The sequence below is a fragment of the Suillus subaureus genome, assembly GCF_016647635.1.
Source record: "Suillus subaureus strain MN1 chromosome Unknown BJ212scaffold_102, whole genome shotgun sequence".
NCBI classification, from domain to species: domain Eukaryota; kingdom Fungi; phylum Basidiomycota; class Agaricomycetes; order Boletales; family Suillaceae; genus Suillus; species Suillus subaureus.
The window spans coordinates 32,004-50,076 of NW_024538658.1; the positions used below are offsets into that span (position 1 = coordinate 32,004).

The following is an 18,073-nucleotide window of genomic DNA, read 5'->3' on the forward strand; positions in this document are numbered from 1 at the left end:
CGCCTTGATACGCCCACTCATCAGCCATCAACCCCAGCATGCCATCCAACAAGTTCATCAAGCTAGTTTCCAACCTCCCAAGACGCCAGACCAGCATCTTCACCCAACTATGAACCCACCACTCCCCTCTCAACCAGCACCTCCATCATATAGGAAAAAGTTTCTCGCCTCATTGCCCATTCTGTCCAGAGATAACGGAAACCATTCCTCACTTCCTATTTGACTGCCATCAGTACACAAGAGAACACCACATACTATCCAACACTCTATGCTGCAAAGCGAACTCCCTCACCTATCTGCTCACATCAGAAGAGGCAATCAGTCCACTAATGCAATATATCAACAGCACAGGAAGGTTCAAGACTACATTCAGTGAGATTTCGGACTCATAAAAACTGTAAATGATTCAAGCACACACATAACAGACAGAACATACAAGAACAAATGTAAAACACTCAACACTCCGAGACAGGAGGGAAAGACTAGCGCAGGACGCTTAGTCACTGTAGAAGAAGAGAAGAAGCAGAAGGAGAACCAAGTTGGCCAGGGACCCCAGGATCAAAACCGCGACAACACCAACACGCGTACAACGCCAACCAATACTCCCAACCTACTACTACATACCACTACATCATTCCCTCTGTACAAAATCGGCGTCGGCCTTTGCCCGACAACATGCCGACGGAGTACGCGTACACCCACTCAACACCAAGATAGATTATTACACTACATACGATAGATAAGCGGGAGTAAGCCCCCCGCGCATAGGGCTATGTCCAACATAGGGTCTACGACCCTAAAGGACAATAAATTGGATTTAAAATAAATAAAAAACTTCAAGCTCGACCTCCACGAGGAGCACCTTGAAGCGGGGACTCGGAGACTCGGACTCGCCAGGGGACACCGCGAAAAATGGAAAAGCTAGTAGGGGCCCACCAGCCTAAACAAAATTTCTCGCTGTCCCCGCTGTTACTAGTACTAGTACTAATAGCCTGCAATCCGATATCAGCGAGCTCTGTGATGTAAAAGAAGATTTACCAGCGAGGACGCAGAGCTGGCGCTTGGTGCGATAGACACTGGGTGCTAAATAAATGATGGGTGAACTTTCGCAATGGCATCGAGGTACGCGTAATGCCAAGTTGGCATAATATCTAATGGGGTCGGATCGAAGGGAGGGATCTGCTATCGCGATGTATGACGTGTCGAATGACCGGAAATGGAATGCATATGGCGTGCGTATTGTCCTTCAAACTAGTATCGATGGTGCGTGAATTCATGCATGCTACGAGTAGACATCCCTACCTCGGCGCCTCAATCCAGAACCCAGCAAACACCTCCCTGCATCTGAGGTGCGTCTCGAATTCCATGACGATCAGCACAGTAAAAGAGTTTTTCGTCGATGTGAAATACTAATAGGTGCAGATCATCCGTCAGGAAGCAGTAGAATGCGGGATCTGTCCCCTGCCTAACGGAATCTCCAACACCGGTGGTGCGGTGGACTTCGTATGAAATCCATCGGGTGCTTTCGAGGTGATGGTGATGAGCTACTCATCGATGACGCAGTTGTAACTGCCAGGATGTACCGTTCAGAGCGAAGTTGGATGAGAGGAGGGAGGAGGAATGGTCGGTCAGTGTCTCGAGGGACTCGCCTTTAAGTAGCTCGCATAGTTTAAGGGACGATCCCATCGTAGTGGATCTTATTGTTGAATATAAGAGACTCGTCCATCGTGTTTGGCTTCGTTCGACTCGGAATTCTGTTGGTGGCCAGGAAGCTGGCTGTTGTGACTATGGGATTGTCGTTTATGCAAAGGTTCGATTTACTTACAAGTACACAATGATGGAATCACTCACATATAAGACAACGGTTTGTCCGAGGGTTTCAATGTTCATGATCAGCTGATTCAGATCTCTTTGTGGTTTGGGAGACTGCTTATTTTTAAACTGTTATATTGACATTTCAAGGTATTGATTACTCACTTGCAAGAACCCGAGGACCCTTCGCAGAAGTTCCAGATTTACGGAATTCAGTGCTGGTTTTAGTGCCACACTCAGGTTTCCGCACCAGAGCGCCACGTTCAGGCTGGTCGATGAGCTATGACGGAGACTGATCAGATGCCTGACTGTAGTGCTCGTAATTACAGTCATAGAGAGCCCTTCCGTCGCCATAATATTAAAGGGCTGAAAGTGGAGAATCGTGTGCAGGTTTGGAATCACGAGGGATTTGCTGGAAGGCCCCAGATAAAAAATGAGATTGGTCCTTGTTGGTCCTGTGGTACAGCAATTTCAAGTCATGGTCAGACGAGATGAACAATTGCAGCCAGTCAACGGCAGCAAAATCAGGCACGTACGAACGAAGAAGAAATGCAGATAATTGCCCGAACATGAGTATCCAACTCAGATCTCTGAAGGTACTCCTGTAATATAGGGACCAGTGACTGGAGAAGATTGGAAAGATTGGAGATGCCGACTGACCTCGTGCCACGAGTATAGAACTCTATCGACGTAAGGGAGCAAGGAGAAGATGATGCGAGCAACAGCTTCACCATCCACTAAATCAGATCGCGTCAGAATCAATTGTTGTAGGGTGGTATGCTGAAATGGCTCAGTGTCCGGATTGATATCGATATTCACGGCGTCCATTGATATCTGCAGCCAACACAAATGGGGACATTGACGGAGCGCTGCAAATAGCCCGCGGAATGTAATGGGTGTTATCTGCCAGTCCACTAATTCCAGCGAGCGGATGTGCGGCCACCTTGACATGGCTTCGAAAAGAAGGCCATTGTCGATGACAATGGAGCGATGAAGACTGAGGCGCAGGTATCAGAGTTGCGTGAAACAGATGAGGCGTGTCAACAGGCAACAAAGGAGCTACAACTTGGGATAGCTCGCCTGCAGATGTGGTATTAGAGTTATCGCTAAATAAGGGGCCACACTGCGAATCATGCAAGCTAGAGACCTAGTATTGAACAGAGCAGGTTATATTTTCTTATCGCACGAAGTAGACCCGTCTTCATCTGCCGAAATGGTGGAAACGACGTCTGAGCATGGGAATCACAAAGCCACCATTCGAGCCACGGCTTTATCTTGAGATAGTCTCGTAAAATGAATGTGTTCTTTTGCTTGAAAGTGCCCATATCCGAGACCGACAACAGGGCGAGGGCACGGCTCTGAAAGTTGTCTGTACTTGCCCTGTCTTGTGACCATGTCAGATCGATGTTTTGGTGTCAGAGGCAAGCAAAGACTCATGGAGGCTTGAAACATGTGACGGCCGAATGGTCTGTACAGAGGCCGGAAGATAAGCTTTTATACAATCCTGTTCTGCTTATCAAATTTGAGTTCGCGAAGAGCATTAGTCGAACAGCGCACCTGAGCGGCCATAGAAGGGGATTAAGTCCCCAACACCCAGCGGTTGATCTGGATGATTTGACTCCCTCTCCCGTTGGGATAGAAAAAGTTGAATACATGTTTGATTAATTCCTAGAGGATGGTTGAAACGAGTGCACTCCATATCTCAAAGCACTCACAAAAGTCATGGTATATATGGATTTCCAAAAGCACGATACCGGTTCTTCTCTAGGCTATAGGAGACAAAATAAAAGGATTTCAGGCTGGAAAAATGATTTCTCGGAGACTCGGAGTGCTCGTAAAATGCTTGGTAAATGATTTTATTACTACCTGCTGTGTACGACGTCTAATTCTGTTAGGACGAAAAGAGACACTGTTAGAAAATGAATTATTATGACAGATTGAAAATATACACAAGTTACACTGACAGCTGAAGTGCTGACGCGCAGGATGGGTTTTGACACGGCACTAGGACGAGATGTAGGTATGATATTCGTGTGGCAGTTGAAACGTTGAAACTAGCACTGCTTGAAGTTTTGAAGTGTTGACTCGGACATGCACTGATACAGCGTATATAAGTGGACCTTGACGCGGAGTCGCGGATGCGGATCATGGCCGTCGACATGTCTAAACGCTGGCTGTTATGACTTGTTTGTGTCTATTTTATGAAAATTCGCCCATCCAGGAGTACTCGCTGCTCAGCTCAAAATCTGAGAACTCAAAAGATCATTATATTGTGGCACCACGGGTTTGCTTTTGGTTCAGTTGACTGGCCAGGATATTAGTATGACCACTGCCTAGAGCTAGGGTTGTGTAACAGGGACTCCAATCATAAGCGATATCAGGAACTCTCAGGCAGCTGGGCGGCGATCATGCAATTCCCCTTTCCCCACTTACCTTTCCAACGACCTTCCCGTGGAAGCCTTTTCAAGTTGGACGCATATCCACGCGTTCTAATTGTCGGCCTGCCTTGCTCCCCCACTATTATATTCCAAGGGTCATTTACCGCACTCTGTCTATGCTCTGACCTGCATATCCTGCCAATGGTAGTGGATGCTAAGGTTATGTATCGATATCACTCCCAAAAGCGATTCATTTCAACATAACTGCCTACACATGCTGGGCGCTAAAGCTGCCGCTCGCATCATTTTCTCCATGCTTCTCTGTTCCCACATAGTTACCTAAGAGCATGACAATGCCACTGGAAGATGCCTCCTGGCGGCCTAGTGCCGCGATCTTCTGCGATTATTGGTCGCCAGATCACAGCAGCCCCTGTGCTCAGATTTATATACCGATGCTTCGGTGATTATCCCGAAGTCCCTATCAAATCTCGTCATGCATAGGTGGGACGAGCAAGGGAGGTTACATCTAAGCCTGTGGCCTGTACCTGTGCTTGTACAGAATGTTTTCTATATCACTGTCTCAAATTGCGCAGGCCATCCAACATATGCAAGTTTCGTTGTTTGAATCTGCGGATCATCAACCAAACTTACAAACGACTTAATATTGACGAGGAAGATTCCAGTATTTATTTGTTGCTTGAACGACCATTGGTTTTGGCAGTCACACATTCACGTTTTGACTTTGAGCTTCGCCATTTTTACACGTCAGTTGGTTTGGTCTAGACGGGTGAAAAGGAAATGAGGTGTTGCCCACTGCACTGCCGGCATGAATTGCAATTGATGTTCTGCTCTGCTGTAGCGCCGGTGCGGCTGGCCTGTCCTCTTCTCTAATTCCCTTCTCCATTTATTTTTATATGCACCACAGTGGTCTCGGACGTTGACCTCGCGTATACATAGGTCAGAACCATGGAACACAGCTATACCATAGAAGGAATTCATCTAGCCGCAATCAGCATTCAACGTTCCAAATTGATCCTCGGTCCATACTCGTTGGACTTACCAAGCCAGGTCCGGCTCCGGGGTGATGTATATGCACTATTACAGCAACGTTCCATTCTGCTCCACTGAGGCCATTTGCACGCTGTAGCTCGGCTGACTCGGACGGGTTGGTGTCACATATTGGATCCTGGGCGTATTATTAATTTATGCCTCAACTTAAAGACCCCTGGGCCATCACTGGTGATAATACCACAAAACGCTCAATCCACACAGCCAACGCTTTGCTCTGATAGACGATTGCCCTTCCACAGTGCCCCATGCACAGCTACTTGCTACAATATTTGCTATTTGGCCTCTTGCATGTGATGATTCACCATATGTAGATGGTGTCATAATGACAATGCCTCGTTACTCAGGTCAGTGGGACTCGGGGGCGGAAGTTGGTCAACCCGGATCCGTGTTTAGATCTCGAAGTTTTTCAACCTGTCCGGCCGTACAGTTGTAGGTCAGAACTTGGGAAAAGGGATGTAAGTATCGTAAAACTGTCGGACAGTTCTATTCGGGTGGTGGGTCTTCAATTCAAATAAGTGCTCTCGCACATTTACAGAGTCGGCGCTCATTTTTGGGGATCACAGTTCCGTTCCATCATGTAGCTCATATACACTCTGCATTGCAGATACGTTTCGCCGCACTGACTAAGCAACTTTCATGTCATATGTTAAGGGCACACATGTTCAACACGGCTCCTCATTCCAATGGAATATCGTTTTGAATATTTTTCAACTATTCGACACTTCTTCGGTGACTTTCGGGTCCTGAGCGGTTACGTGATAAGAAATAGGGGACTCTGGATCGCTGATCATCCAAGTTTGCAAAATAAATGCGGCAGAACGTCTCGTAAATGCAAACAACCTACACATACTATCCAGCCATGGGCGTCAAGCGTAGTTCGAGAAAAAAACAAAAATAGGTGTGTCTGGTGCCCCGAAATGTGCCAACCATATAGCTTCTTCTCTGATCGCGCAGTCTCAGTGGCCGAGTAGCGTGCTCACTCGCAATGTTGTCAACGATCGCCTCGTTGCCATTCAAATTTAAGTTATATCCGTTTGGTTAAGAATATCGACAGGCGCTTTTCACCGGCACCCCTAATACTTTTCCATTAGTGGCAGCCGTGGTCACAGACTATTATTCTTTGTTCTGAATCGCGCTTTATGGGTGCCCTCTGGTATTTTAGTACACTGACTCTCCCAGATTGGGCAGTTGGATTAATTCTCGAGTACTCAGAGACCTTGACTTTAGTGGTTTCTCTAATCTCCACCGTATTGTCCGTGATCACGACAAGGTCAGTTGAATATTGCGCAAGACCACACCGATATGTTTTTACTTCATGTTTTCCAGCCTGCTCACATTCTCGATGAAGGAGGCTCTGCGGCACAGCCTAGCCAAGAGCATCTCCTTGTTTGGGCTCTGTCCTGCCATTGCGCTGACAATGCCAACTCGGGTTATGTGCAAAGATAAGAGGCACCATCTTCGGGGTGATTACTTTTCTGAATTCCTGGTAAATATAGGTATCCATAGTCTTTCGAATACTCATTTGACTTTCCCTGCAGTTGGAGCACACTGCTCTTGCCAGCGCTGATTGAGTGGTCAGTCATTCTATCAGGAACTGAACTGAACATTAGCAGTAGTGCCTTAGTTAACGATGTATTGAGCGCACTTCTGTCAAGTAGTTCGGCTCAGTATAGTGCGTACGATTTGTGTTGTCATTTTTGATCTCACCATTCTTGTTTTACACAGCAAATATGGAACATTAGATTCTTCAGTGGGGGTGCGCACAAGCAGTAAGTATCTTTAATTATAATGGAGTCTCATAGTACACGAGTCGACGAGTGAGCATGTGAGATTTTTTTCCATGTATTGTCGAAAGCTCATGGCAGCGTATTCGACAAGATGATCTCCTTCCTGTGGTAGGCTAGTAGGGCAGTTGTTTGGCCTTGAGCACCACGATGGCTTGAAGGGTAATGAAGAGATTGAGATTTGGTATGTGAAAGAGGGAGTTCTGAGAAACGGCTAGAGGTGGTATCCTGACGGTCCTGAACTGCAACCTACCATGGTGCCGGAACTATGCAGATGCCAGTACCGGAACCGCACCCAAATACCTTGGAGATACTAGCGCAAGCGTCGATGGCACAGCAACTTCATATAGCAAGGATGCATAATGGATTCCAAGCACCTGGAACGTGACCGGAGACAATAGTGTCTGCGCCAATTCATTGAGCTGTTATACCATTTATACTTAGATCTATAATCTGGTAGTCACGTAAGGTGGTTTCTATCGGGCCCTAGTCGGTTCAGTTGGTGCGACCTTCCTGTTCCAACCTGAATGGTAATGTTGAGTTTATCTTGCAAGCCATTTAGCGCTCAAAGCTTAAGCACTGAAGCTTCGTATAACACTGTGGGAAAGTAGCCTAACTTGCATCAAACCGCAGTCATCAGAGCATGGCGGCGGCCCTTCAACGTTGCAACTCACGTACCCTCTCCTTCCTCTTGAAGCTCGAAGGATATTCTAGGGTCACTGCGCGCTGAGGGTGCGATTTATTGCAGGTACTGGAAATTAAGCGTATTTCTCCCGGTGCCACAGTGAGCTTCTTCGAAGTTCGAAATATCTATAGCGCTGAAATTTAATTTCTTAGCAAAAGCAAATTGGGCAGGCAAGTCATCGTATACATTTGGTATACATACATTGCTACCATCTATGAACCTGAACCTTGAACAGAGTCACAAGGGAAACGTTGGATGTCATACATTTTTAGTATGTCCTTGACGCTAAGCTCGCCTTCAAGTTCCCGAGGACTTGTCCAGGGCGAATCAAGAGGTTAAACGACGCGCGATGTGCCTGTATCTATTCCCCATGTTAATATAGAGAGTTGCTGCGTTGTTCACCACCTTCATTGCGTACGTCTCGCGCATTCAATCCGGATCACGGATTCTGCTCGAACACTTCTATGGTCCAGGCTGCGTCAGTGGCGTGCATGCTGCAAGGTTCGTGTTCCGTCAAATATATAATATTTCTCTCCGAGCGACAGCATAGATTTTGCATCTACCCCTCCTGCGATGTTGCAGGTTCCCGCCAACTTTGAGCGCTTCACAATTATCATCGGTATTCAGATTGCCATCATCAGTATCCAGATTGTTATCCTAGTATTTGGATACGGATTCCTTGGTGCAGTTGCCTACCTCGAGTACCTTGCTCCACCCGATCCAGTTTGCGAATTAATGAGGAGTTATCCTGGAGAGTTAACAATGATTGTCACATTGATAGCAACTGTGCTATCAGTCACCACTGCTACGTCTGTCTGCCTTTTGCTCCCTCCAACTGATCATTCAGTGATTTTTCTGCCAGTCTTTTCACGCTTTCGGTGAAACAGGCACTAAGACATCGAATGTGGAAGCCCATTTCTCTAATTCACCTTAGCACTGGTGTTGCTTTAGCACAGGGCTCTCATATGCTGAATCTTCGATATATAAGATTGACCGTCTTGACGCTGTTCATCATTGGGATGCTGAGGCTCTTAACGGCTGGGTACGTCTTCTCTGGAAGCATTGTCGAGATTCTCTCATTTGAGTCAGGTGGATAACTCTCTTGACACCGGCCTACTTCATGTGGCCAGTACAATTAAATGGATCCGAACTTGACATAACTGGAAGCGCGTTTGCCACCTTACTCCGCGAAGAATTCCTAGCAAATGGTCTCACTGACAGTGTGTATCTCTACTCAATTTGACGAGTAGGTTATAAAATGGGATAAATAAGTCCAGGACAATTCTTTTGAAATTCTCGACATCGGTGGAATGCTCAGTGGAGTTACTGCTGCAGGGTTTACCTTTGGTCTTCCCGGGACATTCAATTTCAATGGTGCCAAATACAACGTATCCACTCGTACGTCCAGCCCCTCAGTTCACTCTGAACTATTTTACGATACTGTGCAACTAGAGGGGGTCGTGCCTACCATTGAAGCATTTTCCGGCTCGGATGGAGTTCCAAATGCTGATGGTACTCGTCTTGGGTTTTCCGGTGGAAATGTCACAGTCAACACAAGAGTTGTATCCGGATCGCACCCCAGCGTGCCTATTCCTCAAGGCTTCGACAGGAACTATTCCATGTCGCAACAAGGGTTGACAGCCAATGTCAGCTGCCGGGCCATTGACTCAAGTCAAACTCACTACCTTTGGGGCACGAACAACTCTTACCTCATCTATGCCAACGCAGCTGCTTCGAACAATTCCATCACCGGTCTTCGCTTGTGGAATATCAGTGCCAACTGTGGTACCGGTAAATTTGGATCTTGGATATCTTTTCTCAAGTTCACTGACAGCTTCTAGATACGCTGACAACGTACGAATATGTGACCATGGTAGATGCAAATGGAAATACGAGCTCATCAGGAAGTGGCTTTCTTCCATCTGTTGTGTGCCAAGGACCCACGAATATGAACCAAACTTATACAAATTTCAGTGAGTCTTTGAAACATGCACGTTTGGAGTTATTGACCGAATCCATTCCTGTAGCCATTTTTACACAAGGGTTTTACAAGTATAATTTCCTCAAAGCAAGCGTATGCGAAGTGGTTCCCCTACTGACCACTGTCCGCGTCGATTATTCCGATGAACAAATTTCACCCGGGGTCACCTCATCCACTCCTTTCCAGCCAGAGAATGCCGAGCTACTGTCATTTATCGCTTCAGTTGCCAGGTTTCAGTCGATCAACTCGCAGGGGCTTACGAGCAGCACAATTGGGGATACCTTGTACTCCATCTATTCCTCGACCACTATCGGATCCATCAATAACAATCTCAATGACACACAGGTTTACCTTGAGCTCGTCAGTTTCATGTCATACAATCTTTATCCACTTCTTATGACTCTCTCAGGAGGATTACTGGCGTGGTGTTGTTGAATTTTCCGCCACAGTGAGGTTCCCGGTCCGTTCAATATAGTCCAAATTGACCTAGCATTATTTCACAGTTCCTTCGCTCCGGGTTTATGGCCACAGGTAGTTTCCCCAATAATGACATCCCGAACAACCTCTCTTCCCAAGTCACTGGGACTATGTTCATATCAACGATCGGCTGGACTCGCTGGGCTAAGAAGTCGCCGACATATCTGCTCGCTACACTCCCGCTCACCATTGTCACCATTCTCACTTTAACCTGCGCGTTGTACAGTATTCTGGAGGCTTTGAAAGAGCAACATGGATGGGGTGGTCACCACAGGACCCACCACTTCGACGTGTCAAACACTCTTCATCTCATTATGGCATGCGCTGCTGAGAGTCTCGCACTTAAAGATTTTGGCGAGGAGGGAATTATCAACAACGAGGATGTGAAGGTGCAGCTGGAGGAGCATGGTGAGAGGAAGAAGTTTGTGATACCTAATTAACTGTATGTGGTAGTGTCGAAGGAGAAGCTCATGTGATTTTAGGCACCATCACGCTATGGTAGTTGTTACCTGAGACTGGGTTAGAAAAGTTCTACGGAAAGATGCAATACATATCCCGAGACATTTATGAATGTAATAATTTCGAATGTCTATCTATCTATTATATTAAAGTGCGGCATACGACATGTTTTTCTGATAGAGGACAACTTTGGAGACACCTACAGTAAAGACATTCATCGCAAATCTCCCTTGCTCGTTTCCACTTCCCATATTCAAAGATTGATAGCAAACCTGTCAGAAAAAGTTCTGAATACGAATTCAGGTTTCTGCAGCTGCATCTTGGCAATCAAGGACTGCGGAAGATCTGAAATGCTTGAGATGGTTCCGGACCTCGCGTCACGTGTTCGCATGGTTTGAATCCATGGGGCTGTGGTATCTTACGTAAAGAAGATAGAGATATGAGCGACAGCTTCTGTATCCACTACCTCAGAGGAGCGCACGTCCAAAAGTTGTAGGGATGTATGCTGGAGTGACTCCGCTGTAAAGCCGACGTCAATATTCACAGCGTCTATCAACATTCTGAGCTCATCCAAATGGGGACATTGACGGAGCGCTGCGAGTAGTCTACACAGTGGCTTGAGGATAATTTTTGTCTTCTAACTCCAGAAAGCGGATGTATGGCCAACATGACATGGCTTCCAAAAAATGGTCGTTGTCAAGGCGGGTGCAGCAACCAGGAAATTCAAGTTCTAAGGTTCGGAGCTGTGAACAACAACGGAATTGTGTGATTGCTGTCCAAGAGCTGTACGGATCCTGAACTTCTGAACTGTAGGACTTTATCCTAAGGCGTTCAAGGGTCTGGCATGCTTTACACTGGGACAGGGCATGAAGAAGCCGCTCAGCGTCTGCACAAGGCAATCGATGGAAAAAAGATCGAATTCTTTCAGCGAAGGAAATCCTGAGTGTTGCACGAGTGTCGTGGTGTATGCAGCCGTGTCCGCTAGGAAATAAAGAGTTGGGAGGTCGAGGAAGGGTCCAAAAGTGATATTATTGAGGTCCGATGGGGAAGGGACTATGTTATTCATACGAATCGTGACTGTGAGAAGGGTAGGGAAATTGGAGAGGCGCTCCCATGCTGCCCGGTCGAGGGGTGGGCAAGACAGAGTTACAAGCCGCTTGCACAAACGGACACTGTCAGATAGTATGGATAGCTTATCTGCTATGGTGCCATTGGTGTGCCTCACGGATAAATGTTCGAGAGCAGCCGAGTCACAATCAATTTTAGATTCAGATCAATGACCCATAGGGCACAGAGACGCAGCGTAGGAGACAGAGAGATGCAGGTATCTAGTCGGACATGGAAGTGAAGCCGTGAATAACGTCTACGGTCCCGGGAACATGCATGTCTCTTTGGGAGGACTAAGAGAAGGCGAAAATCCCGGTCAGTTGCTAGTTCAATATGCATTGATCGTACACGGGTAGCGTGACGCAAGAATTGACGAGCTTCATTTGCCGATAATGGTTCGATGTCACCAAAGTAAGGAGGGTTATACCAGGTGCGCTGTGTTTAGGTGCTCGGTGAGACGCTACTAATGAACGAAAGGGGATGAACAGAGTTTAATATTGTGCACTCACCCCTCCACAGTGATTATGTATATTATTGGACGCAGCCTTGTTACACAGCCTAGCAGTGGATTTAATCCATCGATTTCAGCCCAAAGCTGATTCATTGCAGGTTCGTAGAATGTTTTACACGTCCTTGCAAGGAATGTCCGCACCAATGACACCTCGTGATACGCCATCATGAATCATGATTGGGTCTTGCCAGTCGATATCATTGACATGCTTGAATATCTCTAGGAGGATTTCGCAAACGAGTAGAGCCCGATGCATCGATTGGGTGTCGATGGAGCACGGAGCACTGCAGTGCAGTACACAGCACGGACACGAACAAGCGTCCAGTGAAAACCCTGACTCCGAACGTCAGCCATGAAATTACAATCTCAGGTTGACATGGAATCTGAATTCTGGATGGGCCACTTGCGCCGCGTCGAATTCTTAATAGTCAAAGGGTGTGATCTACTTGTGGCCTGAAATCTGGAGAACTTCTATCCAACTTGTGCTTTGCAAACGATTCTGAAACGAAGGATCAATTCTTTTTATTCATGAGAATTAACGGACTGCATGTGGTTTAGATTCATGCCATACAAATCTGACCATGGTTTAAACCGCGACGTAGCGTGATTAAGTTGCATCCTAGATTTCTAGAATATAGCGACGGGGAAGCTGAGAGACGCCCGATGGAAGTTGAACGTTTGATTGATAAGAACATAATGGCGCATCAGTAAACCGGTGAAACTCAGATATTCCCAGGTATGGTACCTGTTTCCTCTACATGACGTTATAAAACAATATAAAGCAATCTAAAGTGATGTAAAGCAATATATAGGTCCGAATCGAGCATGAATTGGGGTGATTACATTGCTTTGGATTGCTATATATTACTTTGTATCGTAATATACAGGAAAGAAGCATTGGGCTTACAAAATACTACAAAATCTGGGAATATCTGAGTCTCACCAGTTTACTGATGCCTCACTCATGGCTCGGTGACATTGACTCAGACACCCGATCGAGTCCTTAAGAGAATAGACGCGCCGCCACCCTTCTCCTCCATTAATCTAGAGTATCTGCTAGTGAAGTCTATCACATACGCAGCCATATAGGCTGTTACCAGCTTCTTCACTCGAAATATACACGTTTCATATGCGATGTCGTCCGGAAACTTCCTCCCAGATTTGTCTCCTCCTGACGTGCAAAAAGCAGCTCAAGTACGTACTTCAAGCTTGAACTTCTTTAGGGAGTTTTCTTATAACAACACTTCCACAGTTGATACAACAAGCATATTCGAGCGCACATGCCCAGGTGGACCAACGGCGGATCCAGCAAGAGCTGGTCGAGATTCAGAGACGACCTGAGGCATGGGGGTTGATTGTACCTTTCATCGAACATCCAGACCCAAATGTACAATTCTTTGGCACACATACCGCGCAGGTTAAGATCATGCGTGATTGGTAAGTGGTCTATCTTTTCCTCCTTACGATGGTGCTGACCAGCTGCTATTACTGCAGGGATTCATTTCCTGAAGAAAACGCCGAACACCTACGAGACTTGCTGCTCAAGCTCACCTCGCACTCGATATTGACTGGAAAGGGCAAAGTAGTACACCGCAAACTGTTTGTTGCAGTAAGTGCATGTTCTAGATTGAAGTCCGTCTAGTGATCGTTTGCAGATCACATCACTTGCACTCCGCATTGCGCATTGGGCCGGGTTCACTCTCAAGGTGGCCGGACTGCATGGTGTTGGCAGTCAATACTCTCTTTTCCTCTGGCGTGCCTCCAGAACAACTCCTTGCCTTCCTTACCATAGTCGCTGAAGAGGTCGAAACGGCCGACCTTCTAGGGTCCAGTAAGTGGGTGCAACGATCTGAATCATTCTGCATCATCACCAATTTCGTTCCAGAATGCAAATGCATCAGTTTCTTCTGGACGCTTCTCCGATGGTCGTTCAAGCTGTAATAACATCTATCATTCGACCGACTCTCGTATCGCCTGAACTACAGTCCGCACTCAAATGCCTTCAAGCATGGATATACACATTATTGGCCAAGTAACGTTCTTTTATACACTCTGCTCAAGTTTCAACTTAACGCGCTACACAAGGGACATCACACCATTATTCCACTGTTGATCACGACAATGATGCCCTCACCAGACTCCGGATTTGACGAGTCCACCTTCTCGGCGGCTTCTGATGTTTTACAGGAGATCATGACGAGGTCTTCGTTGGCTGGAGGTGCGGGTACAGGCACGTTGACAGAGCCTCTTCTTATTTGGCTTGATGGTTATGGAGATCGTGGTGAGCCTCGGTGGTTGCACATATTCACTCGATATGATTGCTCACTTGTTATCCGATACCCAGCCGGTTCAATCGATGGTGCATCTCATTCACTTTGTAAACTACTGGTTGCCCTGGGAGACCACTCCATCATGTATTTCGCCTCCAACTTAAAACCTATACCTGTAACACCCTGCCGGCGCGTCTACTTTGTGCAGAAGTTCTTGCACCTCCTTTTGAAATATACCGAACTACAGGGTTATTACGGTGTCGCGCGTGCATCATGTACGTACAAGTTATGTGTAAGGATTGAAGTTTGCTGTGCGTGAATGGATCTAGGGCCTGGTCGTCGTCGAAATACATGCGAGGAATTTGTCCCCCGAAAGACAACGAATGGTCACCGGCTCGTACGACAGGATGCTCTGTCTGTGGGACTTGAAGACAGGCGTTATGTTGCTCAAACGGATGTTCTGCTAAAGACCTGTCGGTACTTGGTTCATTGGAGCGATTCGGATCTGTTAGGCATTTTGTGAGGAGAGCGAGATGACTCTTGGCATTTGGTACCTCTTTCAGGAGTCGTTGTACACCCTCACCTTTTGTCGATGCCCATCAATCTGCTATTCGTGAAGTACGCAACGTCAGGGCTCAGCAAAATACCATGTCATTGATTAAAGAGGAGAGCGCCAAGTGTAATATCAAACCAGGTGTGTTTTTCGTGGCCTTTAACTTCATCACTGTCGGACTAATATACTCTCAGCTGACAATGATGTCCTTCGTAGATGGAGGAAAAAATTGGGCGTGACATAGCTGAGCTGATGCGGGAAATTGCTGGGCTGAAGCACAATGTCGAAGAGCTCGCTGGGCTGAAGCCCGCGGTCAAAGAGCGAGGCGGGAAAATGCTGGGCTGAAGCATGACATCAAAGAGCTGAGTACTCCCAGTCAAAATCTGCCAGTGGAAAATAGTAACGACAAGATTCAGCAATATCCTCGGAGAAATTTCAGCCGCTTTGTAGATTCAAATCTGATAGTTTCGTCTGTTTGATCACTCAGCAAATGGATGAAACTACTAGAACTTTTTTGGGTGTTTCTAAAACTTGAACCCGCTCGTCGAGTTTACACGAGTGAGTAAAGCTGTTGACGTGGAAGCGTCACTTGACAAGAAAGTTTTGCGCTAGACATCATATGCACAGTTTGTGAAGCCCAAAATGTACTGATTGAAACACTTCGATTCGCATTCACATTTAGATATGATCACCATCTCATCCCCCACAAAGACACCCATGAGCTACCATACCTTTCTTCACGGCTCTCGAGGCGCGATGCAAAGTAGGGGTACGACGGACAACTTCATTGTGATATTGCATTGCTTCGTACTCAGTACTCAGCCGCCGACCGCGACGAAGGCACAAACTGAACAGTCTTGTGTACGCCTTCCTCGTACTCCATTAAATTAAGTTGGTATCTTATCATTCGCTTCGGATCTCTCATCTATATCAGGGAAATGGCAAGTTTCCCGATGACTGACTTCACGGTACCCACGATAGACGAAGCTAGATCACCAGACCAGACTGTACCCTTTTCAGGTCCTGGAATATTGATGGTGCCATTCAAGTGATGCGAGAGGAAGAATCCCTGGAAAGCACCCCTTTTGTTGATGCGCGAAATTGGAACCGAGCTGCATCATATACATAAGACCCTCTTTACGATTTCTTCTGGTGTCAGCTACGTTTTTGGCTTTTCTGGTGCTGTCCCGCCCAATCTATTGCACGTCTCGGACGCAACAGCTCTTCCAACATCTTGCACCATTCATGAAGTTGGATGATGTGATATTCACTGGCATATTCTTTGACGATACAGCACAGTTCTTAGGTATTCCGTTTGCTCGACCCCCGTGAGTATGACCACGCAATCAACACTTAAGCAATGGACTGAATGCATGCAGCATCGGGAGCCTTCACTTTCAGGCCCCTCAACTATTGGCTCCTTATGAAAGTGAACACAGTGCAGTTGCCTATGGTCCGGCCTGCCCCCAACAGGGGTCATCAACTAAGAGAGGAATTATTCCGACAAGTGAAGATTGTGAGCACTTATCTAATGTTCTGCTTTTCATCCCATTCATGCAAGCCGTTCTCTCCTAGGTCTTACGTTAAATGTCTTCACTCCTGCTGCCATGCTCCCTAGGTTGAAACTGCCCATGGCCGTCATGATCCGAGTCCTTTCGATTTGGTGTTCCTGAAGCTCAGCTTTAAGTCAATGGTGTAAGGATTCCATATTCTCTACACCCCGACCAAGCTCTAAAATGAACACCAACGAACCACGCGGTCGCAATCGTCCACGTGACTCATTGATGCGAAGAGCGCAACTCTTCGCATCCGAGTTACGTGGATACATTCCTTCATCTCCCTTGTCCATTTTCTTTCGTTACCTTATCTTGTGCTCAGACCTCACCATCTCCTTGTCTCACCAAAGTATTTTCACCTCGCCTTACGCTTCATGTTCTCGTTCCGGCCTAGTCAAGTATTCGAAAACGTATATATACTGCTCAAGTATTCTCCTACCTACAGCGAATCTTAGAGTCAGATTCCCGCTCCAAGAACGACCGAAAAATCCTTCAGAAAGTCTCTGTCACGGCCAATTCCCAACTCGTCTCAAAACTATCCAACTCGTCTCTCTTCAGAATCGTTTTAATTGCAATTCCCTACCGAACTCACACTTAGCCTTACAATGGTAGATATCCTTTTTCTCATACGTTGAGGATATGCACTCTGTGCATCCCAGGGCCTACAGTTGGAACGCTATTATTCACAGTTTCAATAAACAATAAGTTTATCGATCGCCACATCATGCTCTGGAGTCTAAATGAAGGGACTGAGAGATGATGCTGTCGTGGAACAAAGGAGAAGTCGACTTGCAAGATGTCTGCATCAGGTTCAAGCAGAAATTTGCGACGCTTGATGTCACTTATGTTGAGGTCTTCAGTTGGACCTTATCGCCGTTGCCATTTCAGCGTGTCTTGTAAACAAACGAGAGCATCTAAAGAGGGCCGTAAGAAATACTTGCCTCTTTAATCAGTCTAATGACTGAATCCTACGTGAGAGCTTGCCGTGTCATTTACCGCTAAGTGTTAAGATCACGGTGTGCGATTTAAAACACGAACAAATTCTCGATCTTTCAAACGGCATTGAGTCATGCGGGCACAAGGGGTTGAGGAGCTGTCGGCAGTCAGCGCATCAATTTGCAGTCGCGTCACGCTGAAATATCCTGTGACTGCCTTCATAAGCCGCACGTGGAAGCACAGTCAAGTCAACCTTACAAGATAGCAGAAGATGAATTGCAGGGAAACATACCAACTGTTAGTACCATCCGAAATAATACTGCCAACCCACTCTACATTTTCTTCCTCTGTTGTCCCTTCGATGTACCATGCTATGATAGCAGAAGCAGCAGGTAAGTATAACCCTCCCAATCCGCCTGGCGTGCCTATATTCCCAGCTACGGGTACTGACACATCTAATCAAGAAGAAAAACACAAAGAGGCCTGTTGTCGA

General features: G+C 46.6%; 3 protein-coding genes across 3 annotated transcripts; 2 read left to right on the forward strand and 1 right to left on the reverse strand.

Moving 5' to 3' along the window:
• Positions 1-2,880: 2,880 nt before the first annotated feature.
• On the reverse strand, positions 2,881-3,435 carry BJ212DRAFT_87699 (uncharacterized protein). Its single transcript, XM_041344257.1, has 3 exons — positions 3,370-3,435; positions 3,246-3,321; positions 2,881-3,196 (listed from the first exon to the last, which is right to left on the reverse strand). The coding sequence occupies exons 2-3, from the start codon at positions 3,262-3,264 to the stop codon at positions 2,952-2,954; spliced, it is 264 nt and encodes an 87-aa protein (XP_041185996.1). The 5' UTR covers positions 3,265-3,321; positions 3,370-3,435; the 3' UTR covers positions 2,881-2,951.
• Positions 3,436-6,373: 2,938 nt separating this feature from the next.
• Positions 6,374-7,193, forward strand: BJ212DRAFT_1399790 (uncharacterized protein). Its single transcript, XM_041337299.1, has 3 exons — positions 6,374-6,531; positions 6,588-6,747; positions 6,800-7,193. The coding sequence occupies exons 1-3, from the start codon at positions 6,401-6,403 to the stop codon at positions 6,830-6,832; spliced, it is 324 nt and encodes a 107-aa protein (XP_041185997.1). The 5' UTR covers positions 6,374-6,400; the 3' UTR covers positions 6,833-7,193.
• Positions 7,194-14,151: 6,958 nt separating this feature from the next.
• Positions 14,152-14,741, forward strand: BJ212DRAFT_1399803 (uncharacterized protein; the record flags this gene model as incomplete). The annotated part of the gene is made up of 1 exon (XM_041337300.1): positions 14,152-14,741. A coding segment is annotated over exon 1 (355 nt), but the record flags the coding sequence as incomplete, so codon positions are not given.
• Positions 14,742-18,073: the final 3,332 nt, after the last annotated feature.